Source organism: Megalobrama amblycephala, linkage group LG6 (genome assembly GCF_018812025.1).
Source record: "Megalobrama amblycephala isolate DHTTF-2021 linkage group LG6, ASM1881202v1, whole genome shotgun sequence".
Lineage (NCBI taxonomy): Eukaryota > Metazoa > Chordata > Actinopteri > Cypriniformes > Xenocyprididae > Megalobrama > Megalobrama amblycephala.
Genome location: NC_063049.1, coordinates 31,058,318 through 31,076,684, shown reverse-complemented (window position 1 = coordinate 31,076,684; position 18,367 = coordinate 31,058,318). Strand labels below are relative to the sequence as shown.

General features: G+C 39.4%; 1 protein-coding gene across 3 annotated transcripts; it reads right to left on the bottom strand.

Annotated features, from left to right (window-relative positions):
• Positions 1–278: 278 nt before the first annotated feature.
• Positions 279–15,685, bottom strand: ankrd50l (ankyrin repeat domain 50-like). 3 transcript variants are annotated; one of them, XM_048193911.1, is made up of 6 exons: positions 15,226–15,685; positions 12,426–12,689; positions 11,000–11,703; positions 6,854–7,101; positions 1,653–5,261; positions 279–1,401 (listed from the first exon to the last, which is right to left on the bottom strand). In XM_048193911.1, exons 3-5 carry the CDS (start codon positions 11,467–11,469, stop codon positions 1,654–1,656), a joined length of 4,326 nt encoding a protein of 1,441 aa, XP_048049868.1. In that variant the 5' UTR covers positions 11,470–11,703; positions 12,426–12,689; positions 15,226–15,685; the 3' UTR covers positions 279–1,401; position 1,653. The 3 variants fall into 3 exon arrangements, with proteins under 3 accessions (XP_048049868.1, XP_048049867.1, XP_048049869.1); XM_048193910.1 differs by having other exon boundaries at positions 15,262–15,685; XM_048193912.1 differs by lacking the exons at positions 6,854–7,101; positions 12,426–12,689; positions 15,226–15,685 and having other exon boundaries at positions 11,000–11,148.
• Positions 15,686–18,367: the final 2,682 nt, after the last annotated feature.

Sequence of the window (18,367 nt, the reverse complement as noted above, 5' to 3'; positions counted from 1 at the left end):
CCAAAGACATGAGGGTGAATGAATATTTTGGGGTGAACTATACTATTAAGCTCTTATGATTTCTGTAATAACGTAATTGAACCAATGAAATCGTAACAGTGCAAAAATGGTAATTCCATATGGTCAAGTAAACTATACAAACTAGCCCTTTTTACTGTCTATATGAGTACTATATAAATGTGATGGACAGAAATGCTAATTGATCTGCTGCATGCAAACCAAAGGGGTGTCAGGTTTGCTTGTTTCTTTCCCATACAAATTTGCACACAGACACAAAATCATATACATTGTTTTAATTAGTGCATCTTAATAAATTTTAACATACAAAACAGTATAAACATTATAAATTACCTATGGCAAAGATGTAAAATTCACATCACTCTCTCTTCCTGTCACACCTCCTATAAGGTTTTTATGACCTTCCATTCAAATCTAGTCATCCTCTTATGAGCATGTATATTAGATCACTTATATCTTCTTCCCTAACTACCTCTGTCTGCTTTTAGAACAATAACTTCTCACTTTCTTTCTCCCATCTCTCTATACAATTCAACTGGAATGAAGCTTTAAAATATTAATTTGCCTTGCTGATAGGTCAACTGGTTTACTGGTGACAATAATGACTGTTCTTGTAAATTAAAAACTCAAGTTAAATATGTAGTAACACATCTATGTCCTGAAACATCTTTAAAGGACACAAACTTTGCAAATGACTTGGTCTAACATACAAAGCCACTAAGCAACAGAAAAGCCCTTTGAAAAGCCCTTTTTGTCCCAGCAAGTCCAAGCCTGGGTGTTAACCAGAGAGTCTAAGCAATGTACAGAAAATCACCCACAATTAATATTTTAAATGTAGATGCCTTCAAATTTTGACCACATTCTTTTGACCAAAATTAAAATGAAGGTGGCACTTCTGAGCACAATGAGTGTGTATGAAGATGAAAAATGAATAGCTGTTCAGTCTATGAAAAGTTGTCATTCATGCCAAGTTATAATGTGCACAAAAATCCCTGGGGCACATATGTCAACTTTTGTAAATGCACAACACCAGCAGAGGAAATATCCATAAGTGTCCCTCTGAATGTAAATATATTTTCCTGTAATTGTGTGACAGAGTATGAGGGAGTGCCAGCTGCTCTCCATTGTCACGGCATAAGGAGGAAAATCTCTGGAATGTACACAGCTTGAGCCTTTGAATTCAGGTTCCTCTAGGCTCCCTACTGTATGTCTTTCCCTCTTCTTTTTGTGCTTTGGGGTCAATGGGTTAAAGAAAGGTGGAGGTCAGTTGTGTTATAACTCTCTCATCTGCCATCCTCCTCTACTCTTAACATCTCCCACACACAGTGCAGTGATTACCCACACAACCCTCACTTCCTTGAACTCCTAAATGTCCAGGTTTGCCTACAACAGACAAAGTTGTCATTAGAATTCCAGACATTCCAAGTCACAATCATAAAGACTGTAGCTCAAAGACAGTGTGGTTCACTTCAATCTGGCATATCTGAAAACTGCCTGATAAAACATAGTTTGGACTTACTATATACAAATATATAGACCTGTCTTAAATCAATTAATAAGCTACATTTATTAGATAACTGACAAATTACAAGACAAATGTAATGCTCTTGTCAGTGAGAAACTTAATGCCTCACCTCAGAGAGGGGTTTCCCGCTTGTAAAGTGCACTGGTCGGCCCTTCAAACTGCAGCTTAATTGCCTGTTTGAGATTCAGCTGGGGGTCAGTAGTTGTCATGTTAAACACAGACTCATTAGGTAAGGCACTATGTGGGGAAATAGCTGAAAGGTCAATGATTGGAGACATGGATGTCTTCTGAATTCCCCCCCAGTCATTTTTTTCTGCATGGGATTGGAGGAGAAAAGGTGGATACCCTAAAGGGGGGCTTTCCCTATTTTTTGTCTGTCTAATTGGGCCCTCTTGGTTTGGCATCACCCCTAAAGAAGCCATGACGGAGTTCCACTTTAGATCAACTCCAGCTTGTTTGTGGCTCTTCTCCATCACATCCTCTATAATGTAAGGAGTTTTAGGTTTTAAGAGGTAGTTACCATCCCCCAATAATCCAAGCCCTTTTAAGGGTTTGTCTGAGTCAGGCAGTTCAGTGAAGGTGCACTGTTCATGTGTGGGACTGCTCTTAGGTACAGCCTTTTGATTATGCCTAGATGCTCTGCCCTGAAGACTGGTAGGATTGGAGCCAGGAAGAGGCAAGGTGGATGGCCGACTGCGGGAACGAGGAAGTGAATGTTGTTGTATCTGCTGGATGAAATTTAGACTGTCCGCAGGCACGGTCTGTACTGTGGTCTGGGAGTGGCAAGTGGAGGAGGAAGTCTGTGAGGCAGGTATGGAGTTGAAACGCTCTGCAGTCGAAGCTGGGGAACAGGAGGCAGAAACTGAGGTTGAGGATGGAGAAGATGTGGCTGGCATTCCATCAACACTGAGCTCTCCTGAACAAAGGGACGCACGGGTCTTGACTATGGCTGAAAGGTAAGAGGTGTTGGGAGCACCACTGGGTGAAAACGGTATGAGACCTGAAAAGGGCTTTGCACCATAGCTCTCCAGAAGTCGCACAATCGTGAAATGACCTTGTTTTCCTGCTACCTTTACTGGGCTGCGACCGTAACGGTCCACACTGTCTGGTTCTGCACCTTTTTCTAAGAGCATGGCCACAATTTCAGTATGCCCCTCCTGAGCAGCAATGCTAAGCGCTGTGGCACCCTGCTGTTTGCAAGCCAGGTTTACATTGATACCTTTAGCCCTAAGGAGCAGCCTGCCAGCAGCTGCATGACCTCTCCATGCCACAGAGTGCAAAGGAGGCCGACCATCAAGATCTCTTGCATTTGGGTCAGCTCCATATTTCAGCAACAGTTCAATACCTTCCAGGTCTCCTCGCCAAGCTGCTACATGGAGTGCAGTTCGCCCTTCTGCATCTTTTGACTCCAGAGGGACACCACCTTTTTCTATAAGTAGGGTGGCCATGTCTAAACGGCCCTCCAGGACCAGCAAATAAAGAAGAGGTCTTCCTTCAGCATCACGGACATCAGTATCAGCCCCTCTACGCATCAATAACTCCACAATCTCCCGATGTCCCTGTAGAGCAGCCGCACTGAGTGCAGAGTGTCCATCATATGCACGATGATCAATGGGTGACTTTCGGTCTAGAAGCAGCCTGACTGTACTGCAGTGCCCTTCTTGTGCTGCCAGAATTAGAGGGCTCCGACCCTCCACATCAAGCTCACCCACACGTGCCATGCTACCTCGCTCTGTCAATATTGCACACACGCTTTTGTGACCTTCACAAGCTGCAGCATGCAGTGGAGTCCAGCCCAGGTCATCTTTATGATTCTCATCCAAACCCCTGTCCAGCAGTGCTCTTACAACTTCGATGCTACCCTTTGCTGCAGCCAAGCAGAGAGCGGTGCGGCCTTCTCCATCAATGCCATCCACTGCTGCCCCCCAAAATAGCATACGATTAACTGTGCCAGCATGTCCCATAGCTGCAGCCGCAAGAAGAGGAGTGACAGCAGAGGGATGTGCTCCAGAACTTTCATCTACATCAGCTCCAGCTTCCAGGAGGAGTTCAACTACTTCCTCATGGCCTTCGTAAGAGGCTAGTAGTAAAGGGGTCATTCCATCTCTGTCCTTATGTTCCGGATCAGCACCTCTCTCCAACAGAAGATTTACAACCTCTCCATGCCCTCGTCCTCCAGCTGCTGATGGCACACACAATGCAGCAACAGAGAGAGCAGTACGTCCATCCCCATCTTCAAGATTCAAATCAGCCCCAGCATCCAAAAGGATCTCTACTGCCTCTTTGTGACCCATGTAGGCTGCAGCTATTAGTGGAGTACGTCCCTCACCATCAGAACGATCTACTTCAGCACCATGTTTAAGGAGGGTCAACAGAATTTCCTCATGTCCACCCCACGCTGCTGCTCGCAAGGCTGTCCGGCCATCTGAATCGCACCCATCAATCTCTGCCCCAGCTTCCAGAAGTAGACGCACAGCTTCCTTGTGGCCACCCCATGCAGCAGAGCGAAGAGCAGTCCATCCCTCACTGTCCACATGTTCCAGCAGGGGCTGTGCTGCAGGATTCTTGCTTCCTTGCTTCTGCACCCACTCTAGCAACAACTTCAGTACACCAACATGACCTTGTCTGGCAGCAAGTGTCAGTGCAGTCTGCCCCTGGTTGTCATTCAGTGAAGGGTCTGCTCCTCGGCATAACAGCAATGCAGCTACATCTTCAAGTCCAGCATGGGCTGCAGCTGCTAGTAAAGTCCGTCCATCTGATGGGTCTGTGCGGTTCACGCTGATGCCACTGTCAAGAAGAGCTCTCACAGAGTCTTCCCTCTGTAATGCTCGTCGAACTATTCTGCCTCCTCCCCCAACACAGTGAACCCCAACACTGGAGCTATTGTCAGGGGAACAGCTTGCAGGGTAAATTCCACTTTTCATTAAGAGCTGTAGTACATCTTGCTGAACTAATACAGGTGTATGAGGAGATGGCATATTAGAAGAACAGTCTTTTCTGGCACCATTAAGAGATGGAACTCCAGTCCATAGCAACCACAGTGCCAAGAAGACTGGCTCCCCTTGATGTACTCCACTGTTGAGGAGGTGGTGGGCCAGCTGGCAAGTCTCCTCTGTACCCAAACTACTGGCTCGAAAAGAGAGGGACATGGCCAGAGAAAGGTGACCATCCTTCACACAACACAAAAACTTCTGTGTGCAGTATTTGACATCAGTTAACCATTCTGCAAAACTGCTGTGAAAGAGGAGTTTACTGCCCTCAGGGCCATCTACAAGCAGAGATGCCAGAGGACCCATCTGTGCTTGGAAGTCTCCAATCCCAAGGTAGGAGTCACGGCTTCTAGCAATAATGTAGAGTTGCTCAGCTGTTAGTGGATGTGGGGATGCCAAAAGGATATTCAGCAAAGGCCTAATATGGACAAACAGCCTTCGAGGAAAGAGTCGCTGACAGAGCCATAGGTAAAGGCCATTCAATGTGCCAGGAATGTCCCTAATTTCTCGAAGTCCTACTAGACCATGTGCAACACCATCTAGTACTCGTTCAAGAAACAAGAAACAGCCACCACTTTTGATGTGCAAAAGATTAAGCATTTCAGCCGTCTCTGGTGTAAGTTGTCTTCTCAAAGCCCCGTCCTGGTCAAGCCTCCGCAGGATATATTGCTGTACATCTCGTACAGTTGCAGGCTTTCTTAAGTCATCCAGACACAACCTCCTAAAACCTGCAGGGTAGAGAGGCAAGAGAAAAAAAAACAAAAAATCAGAGCAGTGTACACAACAAAATCAGAGACAAAATAAGATACAACAATGATTAAAGAATCATGATGAGTTTTTAGGGCTGCAAAATTTAAATTTAAATTGTTTTGTGCAACAAAAAGTGCTTCAATTAAATATAGTCAGCAGCATGTTCTGTTTGTATTCTACACAAACACAACTACATGTGAGTCTCATTATTCATAGTTTTCAGTCACATAACTGGTGTAGAGACCTGGAGGGCAAAACATCCATAGAACTGCATTATAGGCCTGTCCATTTTCCATCTCAAAAGAAGAAAAACAAAAATGTGTGAATAAAATGCAAGTTTTGGACACTTCAGATCCAAATACAGCACCTGCTGTAGTATTTCTATCACCAAAAACAACAGGTCATTCTAAAATGCTTAATGTGAAGGGAAAAAAAGTGCCTTAATGTACTAAAACAGAGATATTAAAAGATCAAATTCAGTATACAACTTATTGATGATGCATACTATTTACAGGCAAGCAGATGAACCCAGAATATTAATGCAACATGCTAAGCGTTTTCTTTATAATATTTCTTTTATGCAAAACTGCTTAATGAGAAACCGCACATTGCATTTATATTTTGGATTCATCTGCTTGCCTGTACATAGTATGCATCATCAATAAGGTATATATTTAATTTGGTCTTTTTTATATCACTGTCTTAATACATTAGTACCTAGTACAATCCTGGTAAAAAATAACTAGCGGGCAAAGGAGGAAAGCCTTGTTTTACCCTCCAGATGGGCAATCCTATAAGGGTGTGATGTAATGTGAAAACTATGAATAGTGTACACTGGGGCACATAAAAGTTCTTTTAAATAGAACTCAGGTGTGAACAGCCTTAAAGAGCATTTCTTACTATTGGCAGCAGAGCCAAAGTCTTTTTTTTCTTTGTATCTAAGCAGCAGTATGAAATGTTTATCATATTGCAGTTCTAACAACAACTGCAAAATTTATCAGAATAATTGCAATATGTTTTTAGCAATTTGTGTAGACCAGCAACAGTAGTTTCTTTCCAGTCTTTTCATCTCGTAGGCAGAGGTAGAACATGACGGTCCTCGAGGCTTTTCAAGCCAAGGTTAAGGACCTTGCATTACAATTTGTTTATAAAGGCTGAAATATGCACACAACTACTGTACAATAGATTGTAGTCTCTTAACGCTATACTTCAGATATCATCCACTAAGAGCCAATGAGTGCGTGGGACCCTCATCTCTCAAGACCCGGTCATTTCATCTAGTAAAACAAAGCACTACAAAACCATAATACAGAACAAAAAGCAAAGAGTCATAAGTTGCATGTTTGGGAATTCCGAATTTTTGGGTGGTCATACAAGTGTGGAGAACATTACTCATTTGTCACTAAATATGTTTCTAAAGACAGAACATAATCCTTGCACAATTTCTAAACACAGAAGTCCCTGTGCACAATTTTAACTAAGATGAACAATTCACAACAGAAAGCAGTAAAGCTAATTATCTCACATTTCAGTGCTCATGAAGTGGTTTATGACTCATCCAAGTGTGTACCTGAGAACATCTTGCAAATGGCTTTGTTCTGTCGGCGAGCAGAGCAGACCAGCAAGATCCAGGGGGGCAGGAGCTGAATGTATCTGAGCAGGAGCTCTGCAATAGAGGAACTCTGAGTGTCCGCAGATCCTGACATTGACTGTTCTCCAACTCCATAACCTCCACAACACCCTGAGTCCACTGAATCCACCACAATAAACACACTTTGAGCTGGTGGTGTCAAGGACATGAGGGGCTCTAACACTGCCCTAAAGAAAAACGAAAAGGAGTTTAAAATATATTATACACAACTAAAGGCATAACCCAGCAGCACAAACAATTGATAGTACGCAGCCAGAACACTGACAGCAAGTGACCACTGCTAGTATCATATCGTCTTTAAACACACAGACATAGTGTCTTGATGCAGTTTAAAAGTCCTGTTATAAAGTCTTAATTTAAACAGAAATGTGACCAGGAATAGGGCAGGGAGGAAATAGTTTGATAGAAGAAACAGAAGAATGGAGAAAGGAGAAGCAAGGACGGACATATTTCTCTAAACAACAGTGAGCAAATGAGGACTTCAATCATTTTAAGAACTGGAAATAGGAAAGAGATGTCATCACATATGAATGAAAGTCAATTCAGAAATAAAACAGAGCTTATCTGAGAAGGAAACAAGAGTGCTGAAATGTGGCATTGTTTGGTATAGAATGGGCTTGTGTGACAAATTTGGAATAAAATGCAACATTCTTTAAAATGCTGAGAGTTCTTTGGATGTTTTAAAGCTTTCTTATTCCTTTTCTTTCTTTTTGGCCACTTCTTCTGACTTAAGGTGTGGTTGCAGAGGCATCGTGACTCAGTGTTATGGAAGCTCAGTGATTTCCTGTTTCTTCCAGGGCATACCAGTAGACAGTGAGAAGGTGCTTCTTTATCAGACTCATAATTACCCATCTGTGTTACTCTTATCACTGACCCACTTCACTCATTGTGTGATTGCCCTTTTAATAAAACACTTAAATGTGATGTGGTATATGATAAAATACTTTCATCTATCCCAGCCTAATATGCAGAGACAACTACAAACCACCCGTATGTTGATTTCCCAAATCATTGAGGTGCTTTGTTAGTTTGAGCATCCTCATACAGCCTAAAGCACCCTGACACCTAAATCAATGGCATGAGTTTGGAACAGGATTATGTTTGTGCATAAATTTAGTAAATTGTGGCAAAAGAGCTCAGGAACAACTGTCCACTACTGAAGCACTGCAAATGACTTCATTTGATCTGAACTCCCTACACTTTTAGACTATGTGTGTATAAATCTCAAATTTTTCCAATAAACCCTAACCTATATATATTATATATATATATATATATATATATATATATATATATATATATATATATATATATATATATATATATATATAAAACTTCCCAAACCTGAAACATTGTGCTCTATTTAGAATAGTCAAAGCACATGTTCTGATAATAATGAATATCCACACTTGCTTTCTTTAATAGCAAAGCATTTTAAACAACACACCTTATTCTGTCTATTATGGTTAAACGGATCAGTATTGAAGTTCCGCTCTCATACTCCTGCCATAAAATATATAATCACATTCAAGCATGCTGTTTATCGGTTCCTTATCTCCAACACGTGGGCTCACATAATTTGTTGAGCTAATGCCCTTTTAACATGCTCACAGATCACAGCTTGAGCTGAACAACCTAATAAATGTACTTCCTGACTCATTCTGTCCACAAAGACAGGCTATGGGCTGGTCTTGACCCCAGGAATGGTCATGCTAGTTAAAGTTGCCAAACAGAGAAGGGTTAAGAGATCAAGCCTAAAAGAACAGTTACGTGACACATTTTTGTTTTACTTCAGTAGAGGACAAAATGGAAGGGTTGTGGTCATGGTCAACCAAGAAGATTATAGGATTTACAGTGAACCTACCATTGATTCAGATGGAATAATTTCACAAGAAATCTGAACTTAATCTAAAACAGGTTACAACTGATACAATTACAATTCCATTTTTTTAGCCAAAACATTTAGCGATCTACTTTTCAATATAATACTCTTAAATACATTTTCTCTGTTTAATTACTATATCTATAGAGCTTCAAACGGACAAAAGACAAAATTATTTCCATATGACAAAAGTTCATGTCCAGATACAAAAAATGTGTTCTCCACTTTGAGGACAGTGTTAATGATAGCTTATGTACATCAAAGAGCATGCTGAATACAGCAGGGAACGATGCTCGCATTTCACCTCTAAATTAACTCTTCTTCTTACAATCTCTCGCCAGGACCAGAGAAAAACATCACAGCAGTTTGTCAGCATGTGTAAGGCAAATGTGGAATGTGGGCCTGTATGTCAGATCTGCGAGGGAAAGTTGAAAGAACTAGTGTAAGAGCAAACACTGAAAGAAAAAAGAAAAAAGAGAGAGAATGGAGAAAGTTGTCAGCATGGCGACCTCACTAACTCCACAAACTAGTGGCACAATTCTCAGTCTTCACCCCTTTTTTTCCCTTGATGGTTGTAAATAGCGTCATCCATCTGCACTGAATGCTGGGCTATTGTGATAACTGTGAATAGGCATCATTATTGCGATGAGAGGAATAAATAAATAAATATATGTGGCAGAAAAGCAGAACAATAGCCCCCTTTCCTGCCTTTGACATAGAGTCTTTCTGAGGGGTACCAGACGAAAAATACGAGGGAGGAGGAGAATACAGGGGGTGGGAGGGTATAGTAGGAAACAATAAAAGAAACCTTGTTCAAGCAAGATGCCACTGAGTGCATTTAAATTCACAACAAACACTAAAAAAAAAAAACATAAGCTTATTAAAAGAACCAGAAAATTTAAGAAAAACACATGATTTTGAAATTGTCAGGGGAGTTTTCAAAATATCATATACACGAGACATACACACACTGAATAAGCCCTCAGCATGGCTCCAATTTACGGTTTACATGCAAAGCACAATAGGGGTAATAGATCAAAATCTACATGTCAGTTGGGTTGTGCTAAAAACAGTTTATGACCTTTACTCAATAACAGAACAAAGTTTGAGGCATTTACATTATCTAAGCATAACTGGTTAGGATCGTACACTAAAAAAACACTAATTTTTAAAAAAAGACTAAGGCATTCAAAGGGTCTTCTGCAGTGACGATTTACTTTTTACAAACAACATCTTGAATTTAAAGTTTAATTGATTATTTTTTGACCTTATAACTCATTGTTGAAATACAAAATGTTCTGAAGCCTGACACTCTGCTAGACTAGAAACAAAACAAAATGTCTAAGTCATTTAAAGGCCCCACTGAAGTGTCATTTTCCTTGCACAAACAATGTGAAATACAGAGGGAGTGTGTAAGGTACACCAAAGGCTTAGCTGTGAAACATCTGGGATTTCTCACAGGAGTAATGCTTGGAGAGCAAACATGAAATGCTTGGAGAACTAAAGGCAGACAGAAATGACTTCAAAGAGATCTTGAACAGTGAGTGATTTGTTGCAGAGCAAAGCAACAGAAAAATGTGCGAAATTCTGAGTAAAGAAAAAGTGGTTAAGACCCCATCTCATGACATTCTGATATAAATTGTGATTCTTTTTCTCATGATATTGCAGGTTCTTGTAACAATATTTCTGTAATTATTCATTATTTAGGTAAGACTTTACAATAAGGTTTCATTAGTTAACGTATTAACTAACATGAACTAACAATGAGCAATACATTTGTTACAGTATTTATTAATCTTTGTTAATGTTAGTTAATAAAAATACAGGTGTTCATGTTAGATCAGTGCATTAACTAATGTTAAAAAACAACTTTTGATTTTAATTATAGAAATTAACATTAATTATAGAAATTAACATTAATTTAGATTAATACATGCTGTAGAAGTATTGTTCATTCTTAATTCATGTTAACTAAAGTAGTTAACTAATGTTAACTAATAAACCTTATTGTGTTACCATTATTTAAATAATTTATTTATGTGTTCATTCATACACATTTTTATACAACACAGTTCAGAAGAAACATGCTATTTAAAAACAAACAAAAAATACCCATGCAATCCACTTATATATACTTATATTGTGACATTGCAATGTATAAATTGTGATATATATACACCAACCTTTTAAAAGTGTCATCAGGTGCTCTTTGGCAGTGTAGGGGCTCCAGGACAGCGGCAATAGCAGCACTGCTAATGACTTTCATATAGTTTGGTCCCAGAAGTGGACTTTCCTTCAGCTGTTCAACCAGCCCCAGTACAAATCTCCACACTTCAATACTGCCCGCATCCTCTCGCTGGCAATAGTGCCAGGCCAAACACCGTGATGCCAACCCTGCCGCCCTGCATGCTTCCGACTGGGGCCAAACCAGTTCTGTGCAGAGGGCCGTCTTACCCGTGCCTGGGCCCCCAGTCACTAGGACCCCTGGAGAGACACGGGTCGCTCCCTCCACGGCCTTGGCGGCATCTCTCGCCTCAAGGCATCTTTGTAGCTTCTCGAGGGCCCATTCACGGCAGTAGAATCGCCGGCCCCGTAACAAGCTGGGTAACATGCTCCTCATCTGGCCCTCTGGAGATGAACAGGGATGGACCATGAGGATGTACCTTCTTCCATAGTCCCTTACAGAACAAGCGAAGCAGGTGCTCTTAGGATCTCTTTAATGCTTGCACTTAACACAGAAAGAGCAGAGGGCTGCGTTGGGCTATATGCAAACTGAAAGGTTTCCGGATTGGCGAGTCAGAGAGAGTGTCCTCAGATAACTGTTGGCAGCAGGTGTGTTTGTATTTTGCAATCCTGTAGGTCCGAGTCATGCTGCTAGTCAGAAACCCTGTAATGCAAAACAAACATAAAGTTGGAGAAGGGTGTAATTCTGTCAATGTTTAAATACTTTCTCCTAACCCAGTTTAATATGCAGAAACAAGTCATAATAATAATAATAAATGTTTTATTTGTATAGCACCTTTTATATATAATATCATCAAAGTGCTTCACAGGTCAACATATAAATTTTTTTTTTTAGAAAAATGAAAAAAAAAAAAAAAAACTGAAAAAAGGTAAAACATTTGAGCCTATGTTGCTGTGAATGTTTTGATAATACCAAATATTAATTTTTGAGTGGGTTATACTTTATGAATGATTTCTGGCATACTGTAATGTAAATCATATGCAATCCTGGTGGTGCTATTTTTAGTCATTATCCTTCAAAAATGTGGAACCTTTTACTGATTGAAAACAGTCGTTACTTCTGCAATTCCGTTTGGTGATGCCAGCGGCACAGAAATTACACACTTCACCTTTAAATGAAAGCTTGGCATTTAACTCGTCCATGACATGTGAGAAGGAAAGGTTGAGAGAGAAACAGAAATAGAAAGAGTGGTAGAACGTATCTGTCAAACTCCCATGAAAGTGATAGCTTGGACATGCAAGCGAGGTAAGGTGCTGACCCAACCCTCAAGTTAAACTGTCCTAAGCAATAAAGAAATAAAATTAAAGATAGATAGAAAGAAAGAAAGACAGTGAGTGAAAGAGAAACACAAGACAAAATCTCACCTTTGATGAACACCATTCATGTTTTTTCCTTATGTTTTCTCCATGGCAGTCTTCAGTCTCATCTCAAATGTTTTCTCTCTTTTCACATCTTTCTGTTGCTCCTTTCTTCCTCCTCGCAGGTCTTATGGTTTTGCTGCCCAGACTGAAATCTGCTCCTCCTTTCGCATATTCTCCCCGGTTCCCAGCTGCTTACCGGTTTTTCTGGTCCTTTATCTCCTCCCCTCTTGCTCCTCAACATGTCAGGGCATGAAGTGAAATAGCTGACTGCATGAAAGAGAGAGAGAGAGAGAGAGAGAGAGAGCATGAGTAAGGGAGGAGTTAGGGTTTGGGGTCAAAGTTTAAACACAGATGCATGATGTCATATAGTGTTTCTCTTCCTTTGTCCATACACATTCTCTTAAGAGAATGAGAACTCATGGACAGGATCCAGATTGTTGACCTAAATACACCTCATATGTCTGCAATTTATTAGAAACCATAAAACAACATAGAAGTGCATTCACTGAACATCCAGCAACCTCATTACAACAAATACAGTGCTGACAGTGTATTTTTTTACACAATGTCTAAATCAACAAGTAACTGAACAACAACATGTGGCGGGGGTGGGGAAGTGGAGTGGTTAAAGATACAGGCTGTCTGCCCAGAGGTCACAGGATCAAATTGTTTCAGATGATCCATGAATCCTCTAACCACTGCACCCTTGAGGGAAGCGCCCAACCCAAGACTGCTCCAGGGGGCTCTCTCTGTAATTACTGTACTTTGGGTTACTTTGGTTAAAGGAGTCAGATGAATAACAAGTAACATATATGCGTTTTTTTTTTTTTTTTTAAACTATGTCAGCATGTGCATGTGACGCAGGTGTCAAAATATTAAAAATGACAAAAATGTTACTTGCCCTGAACTTATCTGCTGACTAAATATACTATATATAGTAATGTTTACTAATTTTACTGCTGACGACTGATCAACTAGGGTGATTTTCACATAAAATATATTTTACTCATAGATCACATCACACATTTACCACCTTATACAAAGCATTTAAAGTAGGTATGAAACCGAAGTTACGATAGTCTTTTCTTCCCTATTGTGACGTGCATGCGAGTGAAACGGCTTCTCGTACAAGAAAAATGTAAGGCGGGACTTGATTTGGTCCATTGGAAATTGATTGGATGGTTTTGGTTTGCTGTTGCTGTGATGTCATGTCAACAGGTTGTCCCGCCCTAACACCAGTAAACGTCATCAGAGAAGAGATGTCGTTGCAAGATGGAGGGGAAGTTATTTTGAGTTTACAGGGGCATATGAATTATAAAAAAATATGATGTGTATGGGTAAATCATATATAAAAGATACTTCAATATTTCATTAAAAAACAAAAACAAAAAAAAACAATACTTGTTCATTTTTATTTCATGGTGACTTTAATGGTGCACTGGCAAGAAAACCAAACTGGACACTACTCATAAGACTCATGATAGCTATTACTTATCCCTCACCTGTCTATAATTACAGTTGTGACAAATGACCCTTTACTTCATATAGTTTCCTGACTGTGTGTTAGAATAAATGGGCAGTTGAAATGAAAAACCTAGGAGCGACTACACAGTCCTGTAGTGACATAGCACATGTAAAACAGTATAAACAGCATTTAATAAATCTTATTAAATACTATAATGTTGTAAATTATAAGACTACATGCAATTTTTGTGCTTTTTTGAGAAAAGTGAAAAAGGGTTAATAAAAATGTGAAAACTGAATGGTTGAACTGTGTTCAAGGATAAGGTTATTTTTCAGGTCGAGGCCAATTCAATAATAACGTTTTGTAAAAAAAAAAAATTCACATCCATGTTAATCAGGTTTAATAAGGTTCCAAAAACTAAGTACTTGTAATTGTTTTCTCAACATTGCATATCTAATCAGCTCATGATAAACACATTAATTATTTTTTGAATTAACACTCTGAGAGTCATTTAACCATGTATAACTGTCTTTGGAAGGCTTTTATCTTTCAAACACATTAAAATGTACAAATTCACATAATTTCATATTTACATGCACTGTAGGGATTCCCAACTTTTTTTGTCAGCTAAGCCTCTTTGACCCAACATATTTATTTGAAATGCCCCCTGGGATTTTAAGTTAATAAGTTAGGTCAATAAAAAAATTAGTCAATAATAAATAAATAAATAAAAATAAAATTACGTTAACCGATGTTGGTTAATAGTCAAATGACATGCAGGTAAACAAAACAAAACAAAACAATCATCTTTTGTATTAAGTGCTTTTCAATAAACCCCCTGCAGTTCTATCACAAACCCGTCTGGAAAACCCTGACTTAATGTTATTTTTAATGCACTTCACATTGTTGTTGATAAAGAATGGAATATATTTTCTTTCTCTTTGTATTTTTCTATCAATATGATACAAGATTATCCTATTTAAATCAATGTAATAAACGAGTTAGGTCAAAATCAGTAACCGACTACAATTAGAAAGTAGCTAATCTACCCAGAACTGGGAATAACATTTAGACATGCATCACATTATATACAATAATTATATTTAATAACTATATGCTACTATTAGCTTTTATCAAAGCGTCAGGTTGAGCCCTGCTGGAGTAACCAGAAGATACATCTTGATCAAAAACACACCTAGTTGATTGCTCTCTACAGTTGAAACTATCACCTTTCAGTTACCACAACGCCACATCATGTCTAACTAAGTTCTGTAACATAAATGATCCAGTAAGCCAACATGAAGCACAGTAGATGGAAAAAACATTCAGAACCCTAACCTCTACACTCGACTTCCAGCGTTCTGAATCGCCTACCGTTTAATTGACTGGAACTGGAGACTCGGCAGGTTACAGGTGCCGCATCTTCATCATTCTGACGCCCACCTGACGCTCAGCACAACACACTTGGACAGCAGAAACCCGAAGCCTTAGAATCCTTCACGATACATCGTTACAATCTCGTTTTTCGTCAGCATGGCAACAGATCCACGCTTGTTCACAGTGTCGCTCCACGCACTCCGACGCGTTGGTTTTTGTACAGTGTAAATGTAGATGTTTGGTTACATGAAGCGTGATGCTATTGTGCGTCGTGTCCGTCGATAATTCTAATAGGTTTGCACAAACGCAAATCACTTAATGTGTCTGCAAAAATAGAGCACACCGCGCGCTACTCCCACCATGGAAGTCTGTAGCAGCTCTAAGTTTTCATGCATCTTGATTGGTTTATTCCGACGCGATCGTAGTGGTCCACGAGGGGGCGCGTATGTCAAGTAGTGTGAGATGGCAGTTTAATGCAGCTGTAATTCAAAATGGAAAACCTTCAGGAAATATCCCTAATATAAATAAGCAAATGTAAACAAATATAAAAATATATAAAAGACATGCGACTGTGTGTGTGTCACTTTCACAGTAGTTTTTGACATCCATTGAGGTGCCATGAAAATGTCATAATGCAAAAAATGACCCTAATAATCCCATAATGCAAAGTATAATTTTACATGTAATTTTATTTCGATTTTGGGGTTCAATAAGCCCCATACATGTTTGTCTTTGCTTACCAAAATGATGTTAAAAATATTAGGTTATCATTTTATCCTGATACTTACTCAAATTGTGACATTTTTGCCTTTCTGTCACCTGCTGAGAATGTTTAAAAACTGCTTGATGTTTTTACCTTTCTGGCACAAGAGTATTTGTTACATTTAAGATCCAACAATAGCCCCTTTTCCTGTTTCTGGGATGACCTGGAAATCCTCTGGTGTGATTTTTGCATTTGCAAAGCAGGACCAGGAATTCAGAGAATAATGCTTTGAGTCAAATTCACAGCCAGCTTCCTGACTAGTAACACACCTGCACCAATGCTTAAAGTTTTCTTCCTCTTTCATTTCACAGTTGGCAAACTGTCAAAAATGTCTGTATAGTTTTCAGTCAAAATGATCCTTCACTTTGATTATAATTATTATATTTTCAAGATAGGCTTCTTCAGTGGATTCCAGTTTAATTGACTGACAAGAGTAAGGGGGAATCATAGATTGAAATTGATCTGAGATGTTGAAATGATTGCATCTGGGTCTGAGCAATGCATTCAGCTTTTTTTTTTTTCCCTCTCACATGAATCAATTTTACCTCCCACACGAGCCTATAACTTTGCATTTGCATTTGTTGCCTGGAGCTCTGCTTAATATTGCAACAGATATGTTTTCTTAAGAGAACAGAGCAGAGATGGTTCAGCTCACAAAGAATCAAATCTGTGACCGTTCTTTGTAACACAAGGCTATGTAAACATTGAGCAGACAAAGTCCAGACATGCCAGATATCAGATTGTGTATTAACAGTTTCTGGATGCTGTGATTGAACGCTGAGGCAAGTACAAGGCTGCAGGGATGATATTGTTACATAATTTAACCAACAGGGTTTTTGTTGTTATGTTGAGAAAGACACCAATTGGAATACACTCTAGCCAAGTCAAGAAAACACAGTTGTGTTTCTACTAGGCTTCCTGTGATCTGCTTTAGTATTTGTGCCCCAGGTGCTTTGGTTTTTTTTTTAGAGAAGTGTCAACTGTGAATGATAAGGAAAACAGCAGTGTCTGCTTGTTTGTGTTGTATTCTGCTGGATGATGCCTTAGCTTCATTTTGTTCACATACATAAGTAATATGTATGATGTGCAATGGACAAGACATGACAAAGCAAAAAGCTGGTTAGGATGCTGAACTTGTCTTTGTCCAGCAGGGGGAGGCAACAGTCTTTTATCCATTTTTTTTTCTCCCAACTGCACTTCGATGTACGCTGTTTGAAACATTGCTTCACCCAGTTACACCTGTGGTGGGCAACTACCCAAATGATTCCCAAAACTGCTTCATGTACTACTTCATGGAATGTATGTGACCAGTAGGGAGAGTGAGGAAGAGAGGGAAATACAGCTACAGCAATGAGGAGCGGTGTAATGACTGGCCGGAAGGGCTGACCACAGTCCTGTCTAATGGTAACATTTAAAAACACTCTAGGAAATCTTTGACCCACTTTCATGTTTTTGTTGATCTCGCAATATCAGAAGCTATTAGCCTAAATGTAAATAAATATTACACACTTGTCCCATCCATTATAAACAAATTTTGGCCATTGCTAGAGAACTTTTAGGTTATCACATGATCATCCTTTTAATAACTTTTCAGTGTAAGATAAATAGGCTATGTTATATTTGATTCCATTTTTATTTCTCTATACGGGAGATCTTACAAAACTACAAGGGGATTCTTTAAAACTTATAAGGGGACATATTATGAAAATCTGACTTTTTCCGTGTTTAAAGGGATAGTTCACCCAAAATGAAAATTATGATTTACTTGCCCTCAAGCCATCCTAGGTTTATATGACTATCTTGTTTCAAACAAATACAATCGGAGATATATTTAAAAATATCCTTAGTCCTCCAAGGTTTATAATGGTTGAAGACAAAAAAAAGCATCCATCCATAAAAAAAGAAAGAAAGAAAAAGAATCCATATGACTACATGGGGTTAATAAAGGCCTTCTGAAGCTTTTGTGTAAGACAAAAGTTGCGTCCCAAATGACGCACTATACACTATGCACTTATACACTATGTACTTGTGCACTATGCACTCATCCATGTAGTGCGTGAATTGTATAAGTTATTTTGTCATTTAACAACGGAGTCCGATCCTCCCTTCCCCTCCACTACGTAACTGAAGCTGCGACAGTTGAGTGCACGAAGTGTCCAACATTCCACACTTCGTTTTTTCCGTTAATTTAGTGCATCATCCGGGTATTTAAAGTGCACTTTTTCTTTTTGGAATTTTCTGTGTGAACGCACTACTCACACTATTTATACTTAAAAACGTCATAGAATAGTGCATAAGTACGCGAATTGGGATGCACCTAAAGTATCCTTATTTAAGATT